The 25,552-nt window shown below is 36.1% G+C and overlaps 1 protein-coding gene across 5 annotated transcripts in view; it reads left to right on the forward strand.

Annotated features, from left to right (window-relative positions):
• Window positions 1-4,384: 4,384 nt before the first annotated feature.
• The window catches only part of NCKAP1 (NCK associated protein 1), a 99,320-nt gene continuing 78,152 nt past the window's right edge, over window positions 4,385-25,552 (forward strand). For 2 of the 5 annotated variants that reach the window (XM_028510853.2, XM_036023213.1), the window contains exons 1-3: window positions 4,588-4,844; window positions 18,534-18,551; window positions 19,652-19,762. In XM_028510853.2, coding sequence (XP_028366654.1) covers window positions 4,737-4,844; window positions 18,534-18,551; window positions 19,652-19,762 — 237 coding nt within the window. In that variant the 5' untranslated portion in view covers window positions 4,588-4,736. Of the gene's footprint in view, window positions 4,845-5,217; window positions 5,236-18,533; window positions 18,552-19,651; window positions 19,763-25,552 lie in introns of those variants that run through there. The other 3 variants (XM_028510854.1, XM_036023214.1, XM_036023215.1) reach the window with 3 other exon arrangements.

Here is a 25,552-nt window from a genome sequence, read left to right on the forward strand (position 1 = left end):
TCCAAAACTAGCTTTACCATTTTCTATGGGTGTGATCTTTGGCAACTAAAAAAAAATCTATCTGTGTTTCATATTCCTTACCTGTAAAATGATGAGAATATTTTTAAAAATTGTTGAGAGAGGTAGACGAGAAAATGTAACTTAAATGGTAGCACCTGACAGTACCGAAACACTTGAATGTTAAATTTGATTATTATTCCTTAATTTATTTTAGTAAAGATATTATAATGTTGGTCACAAAACTATTATTATTTATCATACAGTTTGCTGTAATTAAAAAATAAAATAAAAGGAGTTTAACTAAAACTTTCTCTTCCATACAAAATCCAGATATAGAGAGGCCAGGTTTGGTATGGCAGTTCTGCTCTAAGAAGCCCACATACCTTCCATTTCTATGTTTGTTTATTTTTTTAAGATTTTATTTATTTATTTTGAGAGAAAGGGGAAGGAAGGGAGAGAAACATCAATGTGTGGTTGTCTATTGCACGCCCCCCCACTGAGGACCTGGACTGCAGCCCAGGCATGTGCCCTGACTGGGAATTAAACTGGCGACCCTTTGGCTTGTAGGCGGGCACCCAATCCATGGAGCCTTACCAGCCAGGAACCATTTCTATGTTTTACCATCTTTAGTAATTGGTTATTGCCCTCATAATTGCTCTTGTATTGCCCAAGATAGTGGTCATTGCATCCTTGTTCCATGTGGCAGAATGAATTAAATAGGGAAGAACTGGCAAAATGAGAGCAGCAGCAGTCTTTAAGGAAGGTTCTTGAAAGCTTACATCCTATTGGCTGGAACATTAGTCATATGGCCACAGTAGGCTGCAAGGGAGGCTAGAAGATGTAGTCATTATTTTTAGGGGAGAAAGAGACAATAGCTTTCTAAGAATAAACCATCCCTTAAATCTTGTCACAGTCAGGAAATTTTTCAAATTATCTTTATTATCCTTAAATCCCCAAAAGTCATTTTTATTCTCACATTTGTTCTATATTTCTTCACCATTGAATTTTCCCCCCGCCTTAACATTTATAAGTCTACATATTTTCTGTTCCACTTCTCTCTTTGGCTTTATTTCTCATTGTTTCTTTTTTTGTATGTAATAAACTTTCATAGTATTTTCCTTCACTTTTTTACTATTTTGTAATATCCAAAGTTTACTTTCTGCCTAAAATGATGTGTTCTACAAGTTTATGGGTCCAATATTTCTCATTCAAAGCCAAAATGTAAGTTACTCCTAAAGGGCTGACTTACATTATACTTCTTTACACATATTTCTATTCTCAACAGAATGTGAGTTCAAGGAGATCAAAATCTGTATCTTATACCACTTCAAATCTCCTTCTAGAAAAACAGCACTTTGCATATTTTGAGTGTGATTGTTCAACTGAAAAATATTGAGTCCAGTCAAGATTGTTACCATAAATATTTGAATGTTTTGTAACAAGATACAAAAAGCTATATGCCATAGATTTGTTTCTGAAATTTTATGAGTAGAATTTTATAACTGAATTATTGTAAACCATATTTGGGGGGCACAAAATATAATTCTATTATAAATTCTTCTACAAAACCGATGTGATGCCTCTTTCTATTTAAATACTATCCAGGTTGGATTTTCAAATGCTTGCTTTCCTTAAAATGGATACCAGTATACTTGTTTCAATAAGAAAAAAATTATTCAAACATAATATATAACTTTTACTGTACATAAATTATATCAATAAATCTGACTTTCAAAAAGTTATATATCTCTGTTTATACTTTTTAAGGAATACAGCCTGTACTCGTTAATTTGCCGGTTAATTCTCTATGATTACTACAAATACGAAACTATCATCTACTTTCTATATCTCTCTGAAGGGTTATAATAATTTTAATAATCTCTGAATATGTCCTAGGGATAAACTTCTTAGCTCAATGAAACTATTTAAAAATCTTTAGTACCAAAGGAACTGTGAAGATTATCCTTTATATGACGAAGGAAATAAGATCTTCAATTATGCTTTTAAAAACTTAGTTTCCTAATCATTTAAAAAAATTATGCTTTTCCAGAAAACTACTATCAGGAAAAAATCCACAACAGGAGCAATTTTTTCATAATAATTTTATAGGGTGAATCACATGGTATATTTTCAAAGACTGAAAAACTGAAAGAAAATATAAAATGACATATATCAATTACAATTGCCATAAAATCATACAGACATGGTAAAATATATGATTACTGCTCACATATTATAAGCACTCGCAATATACTTTATACTATACATACAAGCAACTTCAAAAGAGTTGGATCTTAAGAAAATGCTTTTTGGGGCAAAACATAGAGAAATACAAAAATTGTTACTTTATCTCAACTTCTTTTAGTCAAATTGATATATTCCATTCAGTCTAGGGCCAGTATGTCTAAAAATTACTTACAATAAAAATTGAATACTGACGAGACCAGTATCTACAGCGTTCTTCCTCTATAAGGGACCAAGTTATAAGCAGCTAGAAGTGTCCAAGTTCTTATGAAAACATGATGGTGGCTTTTCCTGAGTGGTAATAGTCGTAATCAAATTATAAGACAGTACCATTTTCTTGCTTTCCCTAATAAATCACTTTTGAAAAACTAGAACATGATATAAACTTTCATTGGTGGGACTCTAATTCTGCCTGTAGTCAAATTTGTCTTGGTTCCCTAAAAGAGCACACCTTTCCCCCAATATTCAACACCTGTCGATTTTCTTTTTCCAGGTCTGTTCTCACTATCCTTTTCTTTTTTCAAAAATAAATTTATTGATTTTAGGGAGAGAGGAGAAGAGAGAAAGAAAGAGAGAACACCTTGGATTTCTTGTACCGCTTAGTAGTGCATTCACTGGTTGCTTCTGGTGGCTCATTTTATGTGCTCTGACCACAGACGGTGACCAGTGCGCTCTAACCAACTAAACTACCAGCCAGGGCTGTTTTGTCTTAAGCTCCAGATGCTTGCTTCTTCTAAATTAACATCTTAACCATTAGGTTGAAAAGTAACCAGATAAATTAAATCCTCCAATGTGTTATTGACTTATAATAGCTTAATAGGTGATCTCTAGTGTGTTTGTACTTTTTTTTTTTTAAAGAAATCTTTAGGCACAAAGCCTAAATTCTTTGTGCCTAAAGCCTTCATTCAAGGTCATGAAGTTCTATGTATAGAAGAACTTCAAGCACAAGCACAAGATCAGGTATGATTGACTTTCTGGTGAATGCAGGCCTCTTTTAATGCCTTTTAAATAAAATCCATTCGGTCCACTCCCTTTCTCTCTTTGGGCTAGTAAAATGAAGGTTTCTGTAGGAAAATACATATCTGCATTAAAAATTGTTTTAAAAACTATTCCTCACAATTTCCTCGTAAAGTGTTTTTGATCAATTCAACGATAGCTTTACTCATAGAGTGTCTTTTTTTAAGGGTGGCAGAACATTTTGTCATTCACTTAAAATCAACGAATATAATAGAAAAGGTTAGCACATCGAAGGAAATTAAGCCCGAAAATATCAAAGAAGCTTGAATCCTTTTGCCTGGAATCCTAACTCCAGTCGATTTACCTATGTCATTGATTTCTTCACTTTTGGAAACATACCTAATATATTTGACCAGAGGGAATAGCCTTTAGAGTATGGTTGGAAAGAAACTGATGGGGGGCGGGGGAGGTGAGATAGAAAAGTAGTAGAAAGTTTCCAAGAAGGTATTTGAGGTGAAGGCCAGAAAAAAATGGGAGCGTTCCTTCATTCTTTAAACAATTTATTTTTTTGCCGCCCTCATGCCAAGGACTCTGGCGTCTTCTCCGGATGGGTGCTTCTCGTAGACAAATTCCGGATTCGGATTATCTCAGGAACATGAGTTGCCCTCTCTTCCGACCCCGCGTCTCACAAACCTCCTCGAGGAGGGGAAGTCGGGAGGGAATGGGGAGAAGCGATGTCCACTAGCACAACTGCTGTGTTCATCGGCGAGCGTCTGCCAAGCAGTGGGAGGAGAAGAGCGAGGAGCCACCAGCCCACTCTTCGGCGAAACTCTCTCGAAACCAGCACCCTCCCCCCACCCCACCCACGGGCTTCTGCTAGTTTCTTTAGGGAGCTGGTGCGGGAAGGCAACTTCTGGAAACTTGAAGGAGGCGGTTGTGGGGCGAAGTGGGACGAGCGTATACGCGACGGCCCCCCCGCAAGCAGATCCGGGTTTAGGGCTCCCAGGCCGAAAACAGGGGCAGTGGGCGGGCCGGGCAGGGTCTGGGCCAGCGCCGGAGGCAGCTTGGAGAGGCGGAGGGGGAGAGGGCCCCCAGTCGCAGTTTCCCGTCCGGCCTCGTGGGGGCGCCGGCGCCGCCGATCAGGTGACCGACCGCTCGTCCGGGGCTGCGGGAAGCGGCCTCGTTCTCAGCCGGCGGAGACGCCGCCGCCGCCGCCACACCTAGTGGAGGAGCCCGGGAGGGCGGCTCGGTGGGGGCTGGGGACGGAAGGGCGGCGGGCAGAAGGCAGGAGGCTGCGGGGGAAGGGACCCCTAGGCGTCCGCCGCTGCTCGCTCAGTCACCCGCGCGGAATTGGGGCGCAAGGGCCATGGGCGCGCTCCCCTGAGGCGGAGGTCGCGGGCGGGAGGGGAGGAGGCCGCAGAGAGGTTGCGGTGGCCGCGGGCCGGTGACTGGGCGCGAGAAGGCCGGCGGCGGCGGCACCACTATCACCACCACCACAACCACCACCACCACCACCAACCACCTTCACCTTCACCATGTCGCGCTCCGTGCTGCAGCCCAGTCAGCAGAAGCTGGCGGAGAAGCTCACCATCCTCAACGACCGGGGCGTCGGCATGCTCACCCGCCTCTACAACATCAAGAAGGTGCGCACGGGCCGGCGAGGCCGCGGCGGCGGGGCTGGCGGGCCGGGGAGTGCGGGCGGCGGGCGGCTCCCAGGTCTGAAATCACGGCACTGCCGCGTCGGGCCCAGCCCAGGCCGGGCCCACGGTCCCCGGAGGCGCCGCGGCCTTATGCGGAGTCCCGGGCGCCTCCCCCGGCGACTCTCTGGCCGGCCGGAGGCAGGGAGAAGCCATTTCCCCGCTCCAGCGGCGGGATCCGGCCGGGCCCGGCGGAGAGTGAGGACGCCGCCGCTGCCGCCTCCTCCCCTGCGCCCTCGCCCCCGGGACGGGGTCGGCAGGAAAGGGAGGGTGGTGGGTGGACAAGATTGAGGTGGGGGTAGGAAAACTTGGATGTTCCATGAACTGTGGTTGAATGGTACGAATCTGGCGGAGATTATAGCAATTTTTTCTTAATTTTTTGGTGTATAAGTGTGCGAATGCATGAAGGGGTTGGCTAATCAGGATGAACTCCGCACCCCCTTCACTTTGCCACTTTATTTTAGATTGCTAGATAAAAGCCATGTGAGAGCGTGTTGACGATTAACAATTATTTCATTTTGAAGGTGAAGAGGAGGGGGAAGTGAGGGTGGAACCAGTTTTCTTCTGAAATACTTCTGGGCTGTGAGTCACTAGGAACAGGAATAACAACCTTCCCTCCCCTCTTTACTCCTCCTCGTCTTAGTTTTTCCAACCCTGTCTGATAGTACCAAAACACCTTTCTTAAAGTTTGAGGTGTGCACAAAATAAAAACTGTAAATATATTGCTATCACCGCTGATCTATAGTATATTCAGATGATTTGAATAGCTATAGCTAATAGGCCCATTGCAAGTCTTGACATAGCTTCAGCAGATTAAGGAATGTTAGCCTGGTTTGGAGTTAAGAAAAATAGATGTCAAGATAGAACAAATATATATTAATTTATCTTAGGAGAAAACAACCAAAATCTTTTTTCTTCTAAGACAAGGTTAGTAAGTGTAGAGAATTTGATAAAGAGAAAACAAAGAGATATTTTCGGTACAATATAGATCCTTAGAGTTTCTAATGTGTACTTGATGTCATATCTTCATAATTATTATTGTTGGTTTTTTACTGAATCATGAATATTTCCTCTTAGTTTAAATATAGCAATAGAACTACAATACTTGTATATTAGGACTGCTGAAATAAGCTTTTTTAAAAAAATTTATATCATCGGGTTCAAGCATAAAACTGGTTTACTTCAACAGTTTGTTGCAGACACTGTAATTCTAAAGGAGAATACTGCCCTGGCGTAATGGTGAAAAATTTTGTATAAGGATAGCTAGGTTCCAGTTGCTCACGTGTATGAAAGAGGACTGATTACCTCTAAATCCAGTGCAGACTGGAGAGTAAGGTGCCTACTCATTTTGTTACATTTTATGTGACAGGGGCTTTGCGTCATTACAAAGAAGCCCTCTGTGCTTACCAGTCTTGGTTAAAGATTTCTGTAGGTTGCGAATAATTTAATTTTAGATAGTGTTACTTCAAGGATGCATTGACCTGAGCTTTATATTGTCAGATTACACTACTTAACAAACTTGGAAATTGATTCCTATATGAACTTTATCCAAAAAACCGAGCATTACGAAAAGTTACTAGACTTGTGGTATTGTGGTTAAAGGAAATGGTTATGATGGTTTCCAGAAGAGGAAGTGAGAGTAACATCAAAAGTGATTTGGGTAATTGGGCAAAATACCTTTTTTAAGTATTTATTAAACATTTTTGTAGTAAAAATGCACTCATACTTTATATATTCCACCTTTATGAATTAAATAAAATTAAACTGAATTCTAGACATCTGAATTTTTATAATCCCAGTTCACTGCTTTTTCTCAAAAGCATATTTTCTTTCATTTCCTGTTTTGAGAAACTTCATGCTCTTGTTATAAACGAACTATCAAAATTTAAAATGAGTTGAGTATAATCATATCTAAGTGTTGGATATTTTTAGTTATTGAAATGTTGTATTTTAGCATTTAACACATAGTTATAATTTGTTGAGAAATATTTTGTCTACCTTACCTGATTGTACAGTGACAGTGTTACTAATTTTTTTTTTAATTATTTATTTATTTTTAGAGAGAGGGGAAGGGAGGGAGAGACACATCAGTGTGTGGTTGCCTCTTGTGAGTGTGTGTTTCCCCATGTGCCCCTCTCCCCACATGCCCTAGACTGGAAATCGAACTGGGGACTCTCTGGTTCACAGGCTGGTGCTCAATTCATTGGGCCACACCAGCCAGGGCTCATTTTTGAGTAACTACTATAATAATAGTAATTACCTACCCATTTTACTCCAAAGCTACGTTTTAAAAAATCAGGTGCCTGTATTTGTGTACAAGGATTTCTGATACCAAGAATTAACGAATCAGACACAACCTTGCTATGCCATGTGACCAGTACTTTGGTTTTTTACCTGGTCCATGAGGCCGTCATTTAGGCCTTGTTAAAATGGATAATATAGTATCTATTATATATATTTAACATATATAAATGTATATGTGTGTATATATAATCTTGCTCTAGTTTTAATAATAGTAGATTGGGGTTTGCTCTCCTTGTGTAATTCTGCATACAAATAGATAGATTTTGAATCATGCAGCCTATGTAGAGGTGTCTGTAAGACTGGCGTGTCTTCCTTGCTGGCTAGGGATTGAAACATTTGTTCAAAAATCTTGCCAAAAAAATTGAGTAAGATCTGCTTATCATGTGTTTATAAGGTTCATGCTGTCTGCATTTTTATGACAGTATAAACCACGTAATCTTTGCAATCTCAGCTTCTTATAGTCTTCAAGAAAACCTTCCACCATATACTATATATCTGCCAATTAGTTATCATGTTTTAAGTAATGCTTGTGTGCATTAGATTGTCAGTCAGATCTGATTACTTTGCTCTACTTTAATTGGAAGTGTGCAGTGGAATATTTTAGTGAGTATACACAATGAAAAATACTTGCAGTGACCTATAATTAAGAATAGTATGCTTTAGCCCTGGTGGCTCAGTTGATTGGAGCATTGTCCGTATAACAAGTTGTGGGTTTGATCCTGGATCATGGCAGATACGTACATTTTGGGTTCTATCCCTATTTGGGGCGTGTATAGGAGGCAACTAATGGATGTTTCTCTCTCACATCAATGCTTCTCTCTCCCCCTCACCTGCCAGTCCCCTCCCACTCTCCCTCTTTTCTCTCTCTAAAATCAGTAAACATATCCCAAGTGAGGATTAAAAAAAAAAAAAGTAATGTTCTTTAATGCTCATCAGGGGGAAAGTAACATGATTTACTGAAAAATGCTTTCCATTTTTTAAAAAAATTTCATCAGTTGGAAAAATTTTTAAATCTTAATATGTACAGGTTATGGAAATTTTAAGGCATTTGTCTAATCAGAGATATAGAAACACATGAAGGAGGATTTTAGGGGAAAGGTGTGAAAGTGGTAGGTAGTTTTACATTTAAATATATTTGTTTTTGAATTCTTTAAAGTTTTATTTTCCATTAAAAATATGTCTTCCCTTTTCTAGACCTTATGTAGTGATTTTTAATATTTTTAAGTCTACTTTTATATCTGTTAATGTGGCATGGCAGGCAGTGTGGTGATGGTGGTAAGGAATATTGGACCAGAAGTTAGGAGACCAGCATTCCAATCTTCAGCCTGTCATTGAGAGTTCTTTAAAATTGAGTAGGTGTTTTGACTCCTGTGAGGTTCATTTCTCCTCATTGGTTAAATGGGAGAAAAGTACCTGTGAATGGAACACTAAAGTTGATTCCAGCTCTGATGATGTTATCTTTACAAGTTGATTGTGAAGTAGCAGAGTAGAAGCTATGGCTCATTTTAGACAGTAACTGAACTCAGTCTAGTTTTCCATAATATGGGATAGCTATGCTCTGCCTATTTCACTAGATTATTTGTGAAGATAAAAGACTATAACAAGGTGAAAATTATTTAGTAAAATGTCTAAATGTAAGGTAGTATTTATTTAGGAGTCTCAGCAATCTTTTGGGCAGCATGTGTATTTCCGAAATTTGACTGTAGTTTAGCAAACACATCCCCAACTTCCAAAAAAACCATTTTTTGCTGAGTTTTAAAATATTTTTTTGTTGTTTACTGTTTTGTTTTTTCTCTTCTTTTCCTATACCAACAGGAACTTGATAACTCTGTATACCAAGAAGGTCTCAGTCAATGCTTGCATATTTTTTCTCTTCTTAAATTATTATCTCAGCTCTACAGGACAGAAATGACCCACCCAGACTTTTTTTACATGGAATATTTTTGCAGATTTCAACACAGTTTTACTCTTTGATTAGAGCAATATTTTTTCTTGTACAGCCCTTTCCGCATGATTATGGATGCATTTATTTCATGAGGAAAAACATTAATAGAATAGCAGTGTAACAGTGAAAGTTATTAGCTGGTATCTGCTTATGCAATGGGAAAAAAAGATGCATATAAGAGGTGCAGTGCACTGCCAAGGAAGGGCGTCCAGCTTCAATCCTCCATTTCATGTTATTTTCTCTTCATTTAAGATGTCATTTTTCTCTGTTGGTCAGTCAGATTCTAAGGATTGGATTGTGGCATGCTCTAGACTAATAAATTATTATTGCTGTCAGATTTTTTTTTATCCCAGTGGGGTTTCATTATGAAGAGCCTTAAACATTAGAATAAGACATTTTCTTTCCATAAATCTGAATTTAAATAATATATTCTTTATTTAAACAAATCTGTTGTGTCTGTTTGTAACTTTATTTTTTATTTTTTTAATCCTCACCCAAGGACATTTTTTTTTCATCGTTTTTTAGAGAGAGAAGGGAGGGAGGAAGGGGGGGGTGGGAGAGAAAGTAAAGAAAGGAAGAAAGAAACATTAGTGGGTAAGCTCCCTAACCCAGGATGGAACCCACAACCTTTCAGTGTATGGGATGATGCTCCAACCAACGGAGCCACACCGGCCAAGGCTGTAACTTTATTTTTCAAGGAAGCTGCTTGTATAAATGAGGATTTGATCATTCTTGTTACTCTGGATGGTAAGGAGAAAAACATTGAAGAAAAAAGTTATTTTTAGTTTTTGAAGTGGCAATGATAGGTTATCTTGTGTTTTTTTGTGTGTGGAATTGCTAAGTAATTTAAATATTAAATTTTCTTAATTACAAAAATAACATGTTTATTGTCAAAAACTAAAACAACAGAAATGTGTAACTTCAAAAATTCTCTGCCTGCCTATTCCCACTTTTAAAAATAAGCCGTATATACGTATACCCTTTTCTGTACAATTGCTAACGTGTGCCATGAATATTCTATTATGATTAAATTAAGTTCTTTGAAAAAAATAGAACAAGCATAGTGCAGTTTACATATAAATGAAATTGGGGTCCTAATCATTTGCTTGTATACTTACATTTCACGAAAATAAAAGCAGTGGGTTTACTTACCTAGCAATATCCAATGTTAAAAATGAGGCCCAGATGAAAAAGTTTGTTTGTGTTGAAAGTTCTTGTTCTTGCTGGTTAGGATAATTGAAAAATCTAATTCACATTCTTATTTGATAATTTGCTAGCAATGTTAGTATTAAGTAAAATTTCAGTAATAATTTTGGGTCAGGTTCATTAGATATACATTTTATATGTTACTAAGAACTAAATAGTTTCATCTCTTTAAGTGTAATAAAAATAATATGTAATAAAAGTTGTGCCAGCTGCCATTTAATGAAGTCTTGCTATATCCTAAGTATTCGGAATTTTTTATTTGTACTTACACCTATGATGTAGGTACCTATTTTTTAGATAGTGCAATTAAATTATAGTGGTTAAGTAATTTGCCCAGTTTTTACTCTAGAAAATAAGAATTTGGATCGGCACCTTTCTTTCTTGGGTCCTGAATCTCATCTCTTTTAATTACTTTTGCTATTAGATTTATATTCATTAGTGACATTTTTGTGGGAGATACACATTTTTGAAGACATAATAACATTAAAGAAATAAGTATATTATAGAAATAACTTTCCTCTTTACTGTAGATTATTTTTGTTTGAACTTTATATGGATTTATGTGAAAACATTAAGATTATACTATCAGTATATCAAAGTGATTATTAAGGGAAACTTCTGTTTAGCCTTGTGATGTATTAAAATGACAAGTAGTTTAGAATTAGGAATTTTAAAATTCAGTTTATTCAAACAATTTAGGGAAAATATATTTACTTTTCATGTTCATACATTTGTTTCTTTGTGGTTGTTTTTAAAATTTAGTCTCCGACATATTAAAATATACAAGCTGAAATACCATATGAGTAATAATAAAGAAAATAAACTGGAATTTTGCTTAAACTGAGGGAAGAATACATATAAAGCAAAAAGGGAGTTGTAAACTAAAAAAAAAAAAAAAACCAGTGAAATAGTATCTATCTTAATTATAAGGACATAGGCAATTATTTCTTTAGTTGGGGATATTTTGTTTTTAACTTTTAAATTTTGGATATACTTTTACTCATTTTACATTTTGAATTGTAGTCAAATGTTAACAATTTCACATTGAAGAACCCTGCAAAGTGAAAATATAAGAAATGAAGTTAAGGGAGCATGTCTAGTAACTTTGTTTCTGTCTTGGACTTAGCAGAATTAGTAGTACTCTTTTCTAGTCCCAGGGTGTGTTTTTTTGTTGACTGGTTTTAATATTGCCTTTATTAGTAAATGTAGTAAAGTCTTCTCAATTTTGACCGTATTAATTTGCAATACTGTGTTTAGACTTTGGTAAGTTTACTTAATCTGACAGTAATGAGAAAATTATTCAGATATTGTACTGAAATGTTTTACTTAAATAAGTCATATTTGATAAGCTTTTGAATTGTTAGTTTGTAAGTGGGGTGTACGTGCACCACTTTCAAAGGAAGCTCTTGTTTGAAGTAAAAGAGTCTATACTGGAAAATACTTTTTTATTGCATAGTTGATTATAGTAGATACTGAACTGCAATAAAACTGCATCTTTAAAACTATTTTATAAGTCATATGAGCTATTTCAGTTAGTTTCAAATATTTAAGGTTTCCTTTTCGCTCATTCATTTATTCTTCATTTATTGAATGTCTTCCTGGATACAGGGAAACATACTTGTACATTAAGTTGCAGTTTCCAGTGCCAACAAGTCCATATCTTAGTGGGTGAGAGCGACATAAAGATATTTAACTAACTGTACAGTATATAAGTGTGGTTGTGGGAGTCTTGAGAAGGGAGTCAAAAATATCAGTCTGTGGGAGATGGGAGGAAAAGATAGTTATATTTGTATTGACTTTGGAGTATGAACACAAGTTTCAGCCAGGCAATGACAAGGAGTAGTCAGTCATTTAAGATTCCAGAACTTTTATTCAGTAGCATATATAAAGATACAAAATAGGCCCTGGCCTAGTGGCTCAGTTGGTTGGAACATTGTCCTGTACACCTAAAATTTGTGGGTTTGATTCCTTATCAGGGACCATACCTAGGATACCAGTTTGGGAGGCAACCCATGCATGTTTCCCTTTCTTTCTTTCTCTCTCTTCTCCTCTCACCCCCCACCCCCCATCCCCTTAAAATCAATAAACATATCCTCCAGTGAGGATTTTTTTTAAAAAAGATACAAAATATACAAGTTACAAAATATCTTAGTAATGTCTAATGTCCTCTTTGCAGGCATAAAGCCTCTAAACTTCATTATCATTTTCCATACTTGCAGTATATCCCATGGTTTCAGAGAGCTAGTAGATTCTAGATAAAGCTGATACTTTTTTTAACTTTGGATAAGTTATTTAACCTTTCTGGGTTATAATTTCTTTATTTGTAAGTTGAGGAGACCAGTGGTTCTTAGTCAGGTATGTAAAATATATAATAATTTTGGAAGATTTTTTAAGAAGATTTATTTATTTATTTTTAGAGAGGGAAGGGAGGGAGAAAGAGAGAGAGAGAAACATGAATGTGAGGTTGCTAGGGACCGTGGCCTGCAACCCTAGCATGTGCCCTGGCTGGGAATCAAACCGGCGATACTTCGATTTGCAGCCTGTGCTCAATCCACTGAGCTACGCCAGCCAGGGCTTTAATTTTGGAAGATTTTAAAAAATACACATATCTGGATCTTGACCCAAATATACTGAGAAAAAGCCCCTGAAGTGGTTCTGATGTTATGAACCAGTAAATTAAGTAAAATGTAAGTTATTAATACCTCTCATTTCTTTCTGGATAATTAATTGTTCACTAGTGATTTAATTTTGTTTTCTTGGGTGTAGCTAAATTTCTGGAATGCTGGCTGTACATATGCTCTCTCCTTGCTAAACCATCTATATGGTGCTTACTTGATCTCAGCTTCTGGTATGCTCCAATTATATATATATTTTTTGTTCTCTAAACTATGCCCTTTTTATTGGTTCTAATTCTTGCAGTCTTAAATACATATTCCACATTGTGGAATACTCTAATTAAATGAGTTAATTTATATAAAGTGCTAGTATAGTGTGTGGCATAAGAGTGAGAAGTGAATAAATGTTATTAGTTCGCTAATGTTATTCTATTTTGGGGGCTTGAAACAGTGAACACTTTTAAATCTAGCTCAGGATTAAACACTTAATTAAGTTAAGGATACTTTTCTTAACTATTCCTTTTAACTATCTGAAATTACAGTTACTACTAGTACAAAATAACTAAAATTACTATATTTCAAGAGTATGTTCTTCAGTAGTCCTTTAAAGAGCAACATTTTTAGAATAGTATAAATATGACCAGATATAACACTTTAAAAAAAAACTATGACAGAACATGCTTTTTTTAATACATTGAGATGTTTCTGTATATTGGAAACTGAAAACTGTTTAAGGGCAACAGTGACAGAGATAACTTGTGAACTGAGTAGTAATTAATAGCTCATTTGATTCATTAAAATTTTTAATAATGAATTTTGAAATATAAAATGGGTTGAAATATTTCTTAGGTTCATGATTGTTTCAAAACTTATGCGAATTTATGCGAACCAAAGTGTCACAGGTTCGATTCCCAGTCAGGGTACATGCCTGGTTTGCAGGCCATGACCTCCAGCAACCGCACATTGATGTTTCTCTCTCACGCTCTATCTCCTTCCTTTCCCTCTCTAAAAATAAATAAATAAAATCTTAAAAAAAATCTAATTTATGTGTCTTTAAGTTTGCAATGATTGGGTCTAATTAAGAGGTAGTTGTTGATGAATTACATTAATTTTAAGGCATTTCCAATAATTTTGTATACTTTTCTATTAAGTCTCTTAATCCAAACTATGACAGTGGATTACTACTTTTCTTTTTTTCTTTTTCTTCCACCTATTGAAGCTCAAGGGGAAGTTCGAAGCAGATTGACTGGCCAAAATATAGGTGGTACACATGAGAAAAAAATGGAAATTTAACCATTCATACTAGAATTTGAGGCTTGCTTTGCTCCTGATTTTCTAATATTCATTGAAAAGTTTCACGCTGTATTACTCTCATTCTTTTTAAAATTATAAAATAACGATAGGTAAATTGCCTTTTAAATTTTTAAAAAAGATTTTTATTTATTTCTCAGAGAGTGGGGAAGGGAGGGAGAAAGAAGGAGAGAGACATCAATGTGTGGTTGCCTCTGATGCACCCCCTACTGGGAACCTGGCCTGAAACCCAGGAATGTGCCCTGACTGGGAATTGAACCAGTGACCCTTTGGTTCATAGGTCAGCACTCAGTCCACTGAGTTATACCAGCCAGGGTGTAAGTTGCTTTTATAGGCCACGATTTTAGGTGATACACAACCTTCCTCTAGGCATTAATTTGCAGTTTGTTGAAGACTCAGAAAATCTTTGCCTCTGTATGCCTTCAATTTTGCAAAGCCTGCTTTAAAAACTATGATATTTCTTACTTATTGAATAAAAATTAAATTCCTTTTTCTAGCATAAATTGGTCACATTTTGTATTTTACTTTCCTTCCCTGATGTGTTTCAGATAAAGTCTGGTGTTGAGGTTTTTATTGGAAGACATTTTGTGGCCTGAATAAAATATTGTGTGGTTTTCTGTAACACATTTGTTTGTTATTTTTGATGATACATTGTATTTGTGTTTTGTGAAAAAATGAACTTGGAGATACTGAATTGACAATCAGTACTGGCCTGGAATTAGTTAAATGGAAATCTTATTGTGGTAACTGGGAACTCACTCTAAATATCCATGTGTTTTGAAGAGTTTTATTTTAAAAATAGAAGACAATTATTTAGAACTTATTTATTAAGTCCTTATGTGCCAGGCAGTGGAATAAGCATTTTATGTGCATGTTGTCTTTTAAAAATCTGAAAAATCAACTCAATTAAGCATGTCGATGTTGCTGTCCTTATCCTAGTGGCCTCAACTTATGGGTGACAGAACCTAGGCTCAGAAGTTAAGCAACTTGCCTGAGGTCATACAGGTTGTGATCTACTAGACTCAGATAGAGTTCTTAATTTTTATAAGTATTTCCTTTAACAGTAGTATAATTTTATCTGTTACATTAAATAGTTGTAAGTCTTTTGAATTGAACTGGAAATTTAAGTGTATAAATATTTAAATTTGCTTTCAATACTAGAATTTTAAATTATAGTATTTTATGCATTGTGAAAACATTCTGAGTCAAGGTAAAAGTAAAACATAAATAAGGTTTTGGGGTGGTGATTTTTTTTTTTAAAATGTGGTTTAGATGTAGTTCCCTTTTTTGTATGGGAAAGTAGGGCTGTAAGATTCAGGTGTAATTTTGCCTCATAGTCTTTCTTTTTTGGGAGGTCGGGGTTGGGAGGAAGTAGTACTCAAATTTTATTTAATTGTATTGGTAATGTTAAATCTTTTGATTTAGTCTTCTTGGTAAGCCTGTCATACTGTATTAGTCTAGAAAGTATTTATAATTAGTTCATTTTCTTAAATGTACTTAAAGGGTGATACTTTTAAGAATAAGAATAAATATTATATTTTTATAGTATTGTAGCTGTAGTAGGATCAGATAGGCTTTTGGTTGTACCAGTGGCAGGCTGTGTTCTTAAATAAGGTTGTCTATGGTTACTTTGCCCTCAAAATGAAATATCTCAATTTTTCTAAATGAAAAGTTAGTTAAGGTGGGGAAGAAGAATAATCTTTATAAACTGAAACATCTGGTTAGTTGGAATTTTGCTCTGCTGCTTTAATATAGTAGGGAATCCTTCTTAATTGAATTATTAAGTATGGCTCTTTGCCAGGATGAATTTATATAGATACTAGCTTTCAGTCAAGTCATTGTTTATTTTTTTCTTTTTTGCCTCAGTATCCCCTCCCCAAGTGTCTCTATTGCATTAAGTAAATAAATTAAGTAGATCGGTTTCAGAAAAAATAAAATTGGGTCTAGGACTTAGTGAATAGTATCTATGATCCTTGTATTTTTTTATTGGTAATTTTTGAGTGCTCATGGTATGCCAATAAATTCTGTATACACGTGCACATGCACGTAGATGCATGTGTACACATACTCATTTAATAGGCCTAAAAACTTTCTATAGTAGATTGTAATTATTACTACCTATTTAACAGATGAAGAAACTGAGACACAGAGAAGTAAAATCACTTTATTATGGTTCATAGAAAGGAAGTGATTGAGCCAGGATTTGAAAATGGACAGCCTGTCTTAGAGTTCCTGTTCTTAACTACTAGGTTAAACTTTTTTTTTTAAGATTTTATTTATTTGTCTTTAGAGAGAGGGGAAGGGAGGGAGAGAGAGAGAGGGAAAGAAACCAATCAGGTGTCTTTCACCCCAATTGGGAACTGGCTTGCAACCCAGGCATGTGCCCTGACCTGCAACATTTTGCTATGAGGGATGATGATGCAACTAAGCCACCCTGGTCAGGGCTGAACTCTTATGTAAGTACAAGAAGTTTGGTATGCTTAGATTTAGGGTAAATGAAGGGATATATGATTGGGAGAAGAAACTGTAGTCATTATCACTAGCTCTGTGTACTGTGATAAAAAACTATTCTGTGATTATACTTAAAATTTTTTTAAAAATTATTGATTTTAGAGAGAGAGAAACATTGATTTGTTGTTTCACTTATTTTTGCATTCATTGGTTAATTCTTTTTTGTGCCCAAACCAGGGATCAAAACCACAGCATTGTCTTATCTGCTGGTGGTCAAACTAACTGAGCTGACGGCCAGGGCTGTGATTTTTCATGAGACTTGTACTTGGATGATTATAATTATTACAGCTATTATTAACAATAACCAACATTTTTAGAGCACTTAGGTGCCAGCCCCTTTTTTCATTCTGTACATTGTTTAATCTCTCTTCTAATCCTCATAATGACCCTATGAGGTAAGTATAAATTTCTTCATTTATACATGAAGAAACCGAGACTAGGATATGTTATATGATATAGTCAAGGCCACGTGGCTAGTAAGCAGTGAAGATTGAAACCCAGTCAGTCTTATTGCAGAGTCTGTGTCCTTAACCTTTATGGCATACTGTCTCCCAATTTATTATGTTTAGATACAGCTTACTGAGCAGTGTGGGGGGAACATAAATCGATTCCAAGGAAAGGAGATTTATTTTTCCGTCAAAATGAAATTATATTCTCTTTGTTTTCATTGTAAGAAGGAAGAGCTGCTCAATATATATTTTTAGTTACCTGATTAAATCCTTATATAGTAAAATTTGTAATCATGGGAAGTGGGTATGGTAGACTATCATTTTTATTATTTGTTAATCACTAATTAGAATGGATAGCTGATTTTTTAAGTAGTTAGAATGTGAAAGATAGTATATGTCATAAACTGAACATAATTTGAAATCACTTAAAGATTCTGCGCTACCTCAGTCTTGTTTGTGAACCTCTGTGTTTATTATGTCACTGATGTAAGGAAATGCTAATCTGTAGCTATTTTTATTGGGATAAATTCTTCAGTTATCATAGTTCTTAGTTATTATTTTATAGTGTAATATTGTTGGAAGTGGGCTAATTGAAAGATTAATTTACAAGAAATAATATTAACTAGTCTATTCTAAGGAAAAGTCGGATATATTTTAATATTTATGATGTTGAAATAGAATTTGCATAGTAGCCTTGTATCAGTTTCATTAAAGATTACAAAGTTCTAAATTTCTTAATGTTAATTTTGTTGTATCTAATTATGTGAGAGTTTGCAGAGTTCCTACAGCATTCCTATTTCCATTTGGAAAATGTAGGAATGTTTGCATTGACTTTTATAATTTGGCTTGGAAGGAAGTTAGGTGGTATTTGAAAAATAGTTTCAATTTGTGCTGAGCACAAGTCATCCAATAATGATTTATTCTTATTCTTTGCTACCGTTTCTTTTTAAGGTATGTAAATTTTCACGGTTTTGCTCCAATTTTTATAGTTGCATGTAGTCTTTATTTTTCCTTCCAGAAATATTTTAAGTTGATTCAGAAAGAATACCAAGAAACTGACATGGTTGTACCCTTACACAGTATTTAAATATATATGAGTAGTATAAACTCTGTGACTCTATTGTATACTACAACTTGCTAATTAGAAAACCTTTAAAATCGTAGCACCATAAATTTCTAATCTTGTTTTGGTATTCATAGTCTGCAGTGCATAAGTTCTCTACTGAAACGTATGTTACAACTTGACCATTGTTTATACGTAATTTTCTCTCTTTTTATTACAATGCTTCCCCAGCAAGGACAAGTTTGGAAGGTTTGCAAAGCTTTTCACCTTCCCTCTGCCCGCTTGCCCGCTTTCAGATCAGTTTCATGTTTCATAACTTCTCTTTCTGCAATCCACAACATAGCTATAGTAAACAATGAAAAAACATTAAATTGTAGTGCTATATTTTCTCATATATAGTAGAGTAGTAAAAACTTTCAAAGGACATGTCCTTTTTAAAATGCAATAAAAAGAAGTTAAATAGCAATGTTATAATTTTAGTGATTCCCTAAGAAATAATGTCTCATTAGCAAGCAGTTAATTAAATGTCACATAATGAAACAGTGAAGAATATTGAAGATTTATTCTGTATTGTTAATAGTTCAGATAAAAAGTTCTTTCTAATAGTAATACCTTACATTTATGTAATACTTTACAGTTTACTGTAGAGAATGCTGTACTGCTGATGTGGTTAAAATGTAAACATTTCCATTTGTTCTGTGCTTAGGAGATATATATACGTATATACATATAGAACAGATGTAGATTTATTGTTTGAAGTGCTGCTGGTATGATGGAAAACACTGCTGGAACTCAGATGTTTAGAGGAACAGGCAATACACTTTAGTACTGTAAAAACAATTTTAGCAGCTTCTAGTTCTTTTTAACTAGGGGTCTTGTATTAAAATGTTGATAGTGAACAAGGAAAACATTTTGGAAAAGACATTTAAACAAGCTTTTATTGTATAACACTTAGAAAGAAACATTTTCAGTATTTTACTGAATATAAGCTTTGTAATATTTTATTAGCTTCAGATGAATACAGTACTACCTCAAACCAAGAATTTTTTTCTTTCTCCTTTTGCTTTTCTTTTCTTTTCTTTTTTTTTTTTTAGGTTTGAGCTTTTTCCTTCACTGCTGTTCTGCGCTAACTGCTTTAAAACTTTCCATGCATTTTTTTCAGTAGAAGAACATCTCTGTACTGTCTCCCATTGCATATTTCAGCTGTGACAACCCCTGCACTTTGCCTATTCATTTTATCACCTGCTCACCAAAAGCAATAAATATCTCTAAATTCTGATTACAGATTTGCTATTGTTTCTTGGTTTTAGAGGGATGCATTTCACTTTTTTATCACTGTTGTTTTATAGGCATGTGGAGACCCCAAGGCAAAACCATCCTACCTTATTGACAAAAATCTGGAATCTGCTGTGAAGTTCATAGTCAGAAAGTTCCCTGCTGTAGAAACCCGCAACAACAATGTAAGTCATCTAAATTTTTGTATTACTTGATTTTAGCTATCAAGGGAAAGTAATGGTCAGTAGAATTCTTAAAGTAGCTCTTATTTATCTAATTCTTTATATTTTGATGTACAAATTATGTATGTTTATTAAGGGTTTTTAGAGATAATGTTCGCATCTCTGAAACTGGAACAGATAACTGAGCTACAATGCCATTTTATTGTGCACAACATAAGATCTTAACTTCTTATACACTTCTTCCCTTTCAACTTGCAACAGAGAGTAAGGTAATAGATATGTATATATTCCAAATATTTATATGACTAGTTGGGGAGTTTTTTCATATAGTCATAAACATAACTTTGTTTTGATGTTAGTCTTTATAGAGTTTATATTTATTAGTAATTAAGTTTAGTTTTAAAATATATTTGTTCCTTTAGTATCTTTATAATTAAGAAAGCCATTTTTGAAATTTAATGACCTAATAAGGTGATGGTGTTAAGATCTTTGTTATCCCATATTACTTTTCTCAGATGAAGTTGTTTTTAGTGTATTGAAATATAGTCACTTTCAGAGTTTTCCTGATTTCAAGTAGTATACCTCTTTCTCATGGCTTATAAAATTTCTGTGAGCTCTTCAGAGAATCTTTTAAGAAATATATGTAAATTTCCATTAAAGTAAACATAGTTCAGGAGTATGATATGTTTTCTTAGAAAATTGGCACAGTCTGATTAAATATATAATCACATTAATGATAGTAAAACTTTAATTAAAAAGTAAATAAGGAATGTTTGCTGTTCTTGATTTGCTAGACTAACTGTTAATAATAATGCTGTTTTTTCCCAATAGTTTTACTTCCCTTCTCAACTTGTGGCATACAATTGATTTTTTCAATAACAGCTTTTAGTGAGATATTCATATCATACAGTTCATCCATTTAAAGTGTACAGTTCAGTGTTTTTTCCTACATCCATAGAACTGTGCATCTAATACCACAATCAATTTTAGAATATTTTCATCACCCTCCCCCCCGCCAAAACCTTGGACCCATTAGCAGTCATTCCTGCCAACCCCTAGCCCTAGGCAAACACTGATCTACTTTCTGTCTGAATGCCTGTTCTGGAGCTTTCATACAAATAGAATCATATGATGTGTTTTTTTGATTGGCTTATTCCACTTAGTGTAAGGTTTTCAAAGGTAATCCAAGTTGTAGCATGTATCTATACTTCATTTATTTTTATTGCCAAAAATATTACATTGTATGGCTATACCACATTTTATTTATCCATTCATCAGTTGATTGATAATTCAAGTTGTTTCTGCTTTTTTGACTATTACGTATAATACTGCTATGAACATTTGTGTAAAAGTTGTGTGAACATGTTTTCCTTTCCCGTGGATATACAGGGTTGGCAAAAGTAGATTTACAGTTGTAAGTATGCAAAACAACAGTTTACTGTGTTATTATTTTCCATACAAACAACTATAAACCCACTATTGTCCCATTGTATATATACCTAGGAGTGGGATTGCTGGGTCATTTGGTGATTCTTGTGTTACCTATAAGATCAGTTTTAGAATGTTGAATGTTATGACTATAGAATTTACTCTGGTGATTTTGTTTGGAGATTTTGTTTGGAGTTTTGTCATAGGGCCCTTATAGCTATTCTGTGTAATAAATGCTATTCTGTTATCTTTTGTCTGCTTAAGTACTGTGTCATGGGTATTTGTGAGGTTTTGTGATCTCTGTTTTGATCTGGGTCTGAGAGAATTCTTGTGAGAAGTTCCTAGCCAGCTTGGGTTAGGAAATAAGAAATGAGGGGCTCAGTTTTATTATTATTATTATTTTTAATCTCATAGGTGTAGTTAATTGAGGTTTAAGAACTGGTGATAACGGTAGCATCAGAGATTGATAGCAACTTGCAGATTTCTGCCTACTAAGTGCACTGAGGAAATGGTATTGATATCATAGTAGGTTTTTTCCTTCTTATTCCTGGTTTTGAGTACTATATAAATATATGCCACAGAGTATGCTTACTTTATCTCAGGGGTCAGGGAAAATTACTGGTTTAGCCCTACTTCTGTTTTGATTCATGTCATGCCAGCACCACTTGTCCCCAATTTCAAAAAGGGCATTCTTCATGAAAAGAGAAAGAGGGTTTCAGTGAAAAATCCAGTAAAAATTTTTCCTGAAGTTTATAAAAAATAGATCCTTACAGAAAGACTACTTGTATTTTGCAGCCAAAGTTGTTAATTCTTGATTGTTTATTTGGTAAATGCTCCTGCTCTCATACTTTTCAGTCCCATTAGAAGGTGTGAGCACATGGATATCTGGTGTACAACTAAGGAGGGCACTGCGGACAGATAGCAGGATGGCTCCCTAACGTGGCCTCAACAGTGATGATGTTGGACTCTGTGTAGAGTCACTTTTACTGTCTTGCTCAGGCCACTTTGGGACCAGATATAAACTTTTGTGCCTCCCAATTCCGGATTCAGGAGAAGTCTGGGCTAAGGAACTCTGTATTTTATTAACAAGAAAAAACAGTTTTGCCCAAGAAATTTTAAAAGACATTTTAAGCTACTGTTCAGGTGTATGTTAAAACTATTTTATGAAACGTTTTTTCTTAAAAATTTTAACCTTAATTTCCCCCTCTTTCTACATCTAAAAGCTACCTTTAGATGTAGCTTTAGATGTAGAAAGCTGCCTCTAGATGTAAAGCTACCTCTACATCTAAAAGTTTATTTTAATTAAAAAATATTTCATTGATTATGCTATTGGCCTAATTTTTACTCCTTTGTCCCCTTCTACCAGCACCCTTCACTCCCTCAGGTAATCCCCACCCCATTGTTATGTTCCTGGGTCATAAGTATAAGTTGTTTGGCTACTCCATTTTCTATACTGTACTTTACATCCCCATGACTATTCTGTAATTACATATTTGTATTTCTTAATCCCCTTACCTCTATATCCATTTCCCCCTTCCCCCTCCCATCTGCAACCATCAAAATGCTCTCCATATCCATGATTCTGTCTCTCTTCTTCTTGGTTACTTAGTTTGTTTTTTAGTTTCAGTTGCTGATAGATATGTATTTATTGCCATTTTATGGTTCATAGTTTTGATATTCTTTTTCTTAAATAAGTCCCTTTAACATTTCATATAACAATGGTTTGGTGATGATAAACTCCTTTAGTGTTTTTCTTGTCTGGGAAGCTCTGTGTCTGCCCTTTGATTCTAAATGATAGCTTCGCTGGGTAGAACAATCTTGGCTGTAGATCCCTGCTTTTCATGACTTTGGTTATTTCTTGCCAGTCTCTTCCAGCCTGCAAAGTTTCTTTTGGGAAATCAATTGACAGTCTTAGGGTATTCATTCCCCTGTAGGTAACCGACTGCTTTCTCTTGCTGCTTTTAAGATCCTCTCTTTATCTTTAACTTTGGGCATTTTCATTATATGTCTTGGAGTGGGCCTCTTTGCATCCATCTTGTTTGGGACTCTGTGTGTTTCCTGGACTTGCATGTCTATTTCCTTCACCAGATTAGGGAAGTTTTCTTTCATTATTTTTTCAAATAGATTTCCATTCTTTTATTTTCTCTTTTTCTGGCACTCCTATAATGTGAATGTTGGAATGCTTGAAGTTGTCTCAGAGGCTGCTTACACTATCCTCATTTTTTGGATTCTTTTTTCTTCTTTGTGTTCTGATTGGTTGTTCTTTGCTTCCATATGTTCCAAATCATTGATGGATTCTCTATTCATCCACTCCAGTGTTGTTTTCCTGTAAATTGTTCTTTATTTCAGTTAGTGTATTCTTTGTTTTTGACTGGGTCTTGTTTATGCTGTTGAAATCCTCACTAAGTTCTTTGAGAATCCTTATAACCAGTGTTTTGAACTCTGCATCTAATAGATTGCTTATCTCCATTTTGTTTAGTGCTCTTTCTGGAGTTTTGATCTGTTCTTTCATTTGGGCCATGTTTCTTCATCTCCTCATCTTAGCAGCCTCTCTGTGTTTGTTTCTCTGTATTAGGCTTAGAGATCCCAGGTAAAGCTAAGCTGCTATGACTTACTTTCTTCATAGTGTGGCCTAATGTAGTAGGTGTCCTATAGGGTCCAGTGGCACAGCCTCCCGTATTACCCAAACTGGATACCCCAAGGAATGCCCTTTGTGTGTGCTGATTACACCCTCCTCTTGTCGTTGAGCTTTGATTGCTGTTGGCAGGTCAATGGGAGATATTTACCCAGGCCAGTCAGCTATAAGGTCTAGCTGTGACCACGGACCACCAAGTTCCACCCTCTGTGGAGGATTAGCTATCAGGGGCAGGGTGGCAGTGCTCCAGTGTAGTCTGTAGCTGCCCACTGGGTGTGCAGGCTCTGGGATTTCCCAGGTGGTACAGGCCAAGGTCAGCCCCCACCTGGGCCACCCTGGGCCACCCTGCCTGAGCTTTGCCCTGGGCCACCCTGCCTGAGCTATAAAGCAGTCTGAAGTGGCTGCTACTTGTCCTGGGCTTGGAGACTCCCAGGAGAAGCCAAGCTATGAATCCAGGCTGGCTGCTGCTAGTGCTGGGCCTGGGGCTACTTAGCATGAGGTACAGGGGCTGGAGACTTACTGAGGCTACTGTGGCTTATTTGATAGGATTTAGGAAATTGTGAGACATGAGCTATGACCAGCCGTACATATGGTAATGTCATAGTTAGCAGTTTGGGCGAGCATGGCAGTTGGGTGGGAAGGAGTCTCAGGGGATATCCAGGGTGGGGCAGTGTTAGCCATATTGATGGTGTCTCAGATATGGCACCCGCCTGCTCTGTGGCTCTGTGTGGGGAGGGCTCAGCAAAGAGACAATGACCTTTTCCGCCTTTTCTGTCTGGGAGAAAGCTGTCCCCCAGCTCACATCTTAATACCAGACACTTCAGTTTTCCCAGTATGCCACCGGTGCCTTTCAAACTGCTACCCTGGTGCTGGAGCTCAGATGGAAGTGAGTCAGAGTAAGTCTGTGTGGATTCTTTAAAGGGAACTGCTTGGAACTCCAGAAGTTTCTTCCACCAACTCAATCCTTGTTGGTTTTTGTAGCCAGAAGTTATGAGGACTTAATTTCCTGGCCCAGCAACCCTGGGCTGGGGGGCCTCTTTTGGGGCTAGGACTCCTTGCTCCTAAGATATCCCTCCTGAATTTTTATCTACCACACACAGATATGGCAATAGCCTGTTTTGTGTCTCTGACTCTCCTACCAATCTGGATGGATATGATTTCTTTAATTTTGTTGTTGTCAGACTTCCATTCAGCTTGATTTCTGACAGTTCTGAGTGATGGTGGTTCTTTATTTTAGTTGTAAGTTTGATGTGGTTTTGCAAGGTGAGCCATGTTTATCTAATCTACCATCTTTCTGGGAAGACTAGCTAGTAGTTTTTGAAACAATAAAAATATCTGGCACAAACATCATTATGGATATTGCTTATTGTATATTTTAGTGTAAATTTTTGGACCCAAAGTAAGGGGAAAATGATATAAATTACTGCCCTGTATTTGTTGAATCAGGTCCGAGCTCCCTAAGGATGAAGACATTGTTAGTGAGAGTGATGCTACAAGAGTAATTTAAGGATTCTGGCTGAGATACAGGCCATTATTGAAACAATTTGAAAATTAAGTTTTCAAACTTACAGGGATATTTTGTGTTAATAGGTGTTATCTCCTCTCTCAAGGAGCATAGTATTATAAGGTACTATAGTAAATTATATTTTTATTTATTTAAGTAACCCACAAGGTCACTCAAGAAAAGAAAAAAATAAAGCAACTCTAAAACTATTACAATTGGCAGTAAA

This window comes from Phyllostomus discolor, chromosome 4 (assembly GCF_004126475.2).
Source record: "Phyllostomus discolor isolate MPI-MPIP mPhyDis1 chromosome 4, mPhyDis1.pri.v3, whole genome shotgun sequence".
NCBI classification, from domain to species: Eukaryota; Metazoa; Chordata; class Mammalia; order Chiroptera; family Phyllostomidae; genus Phyllostomus; species Phyllostomus discolor.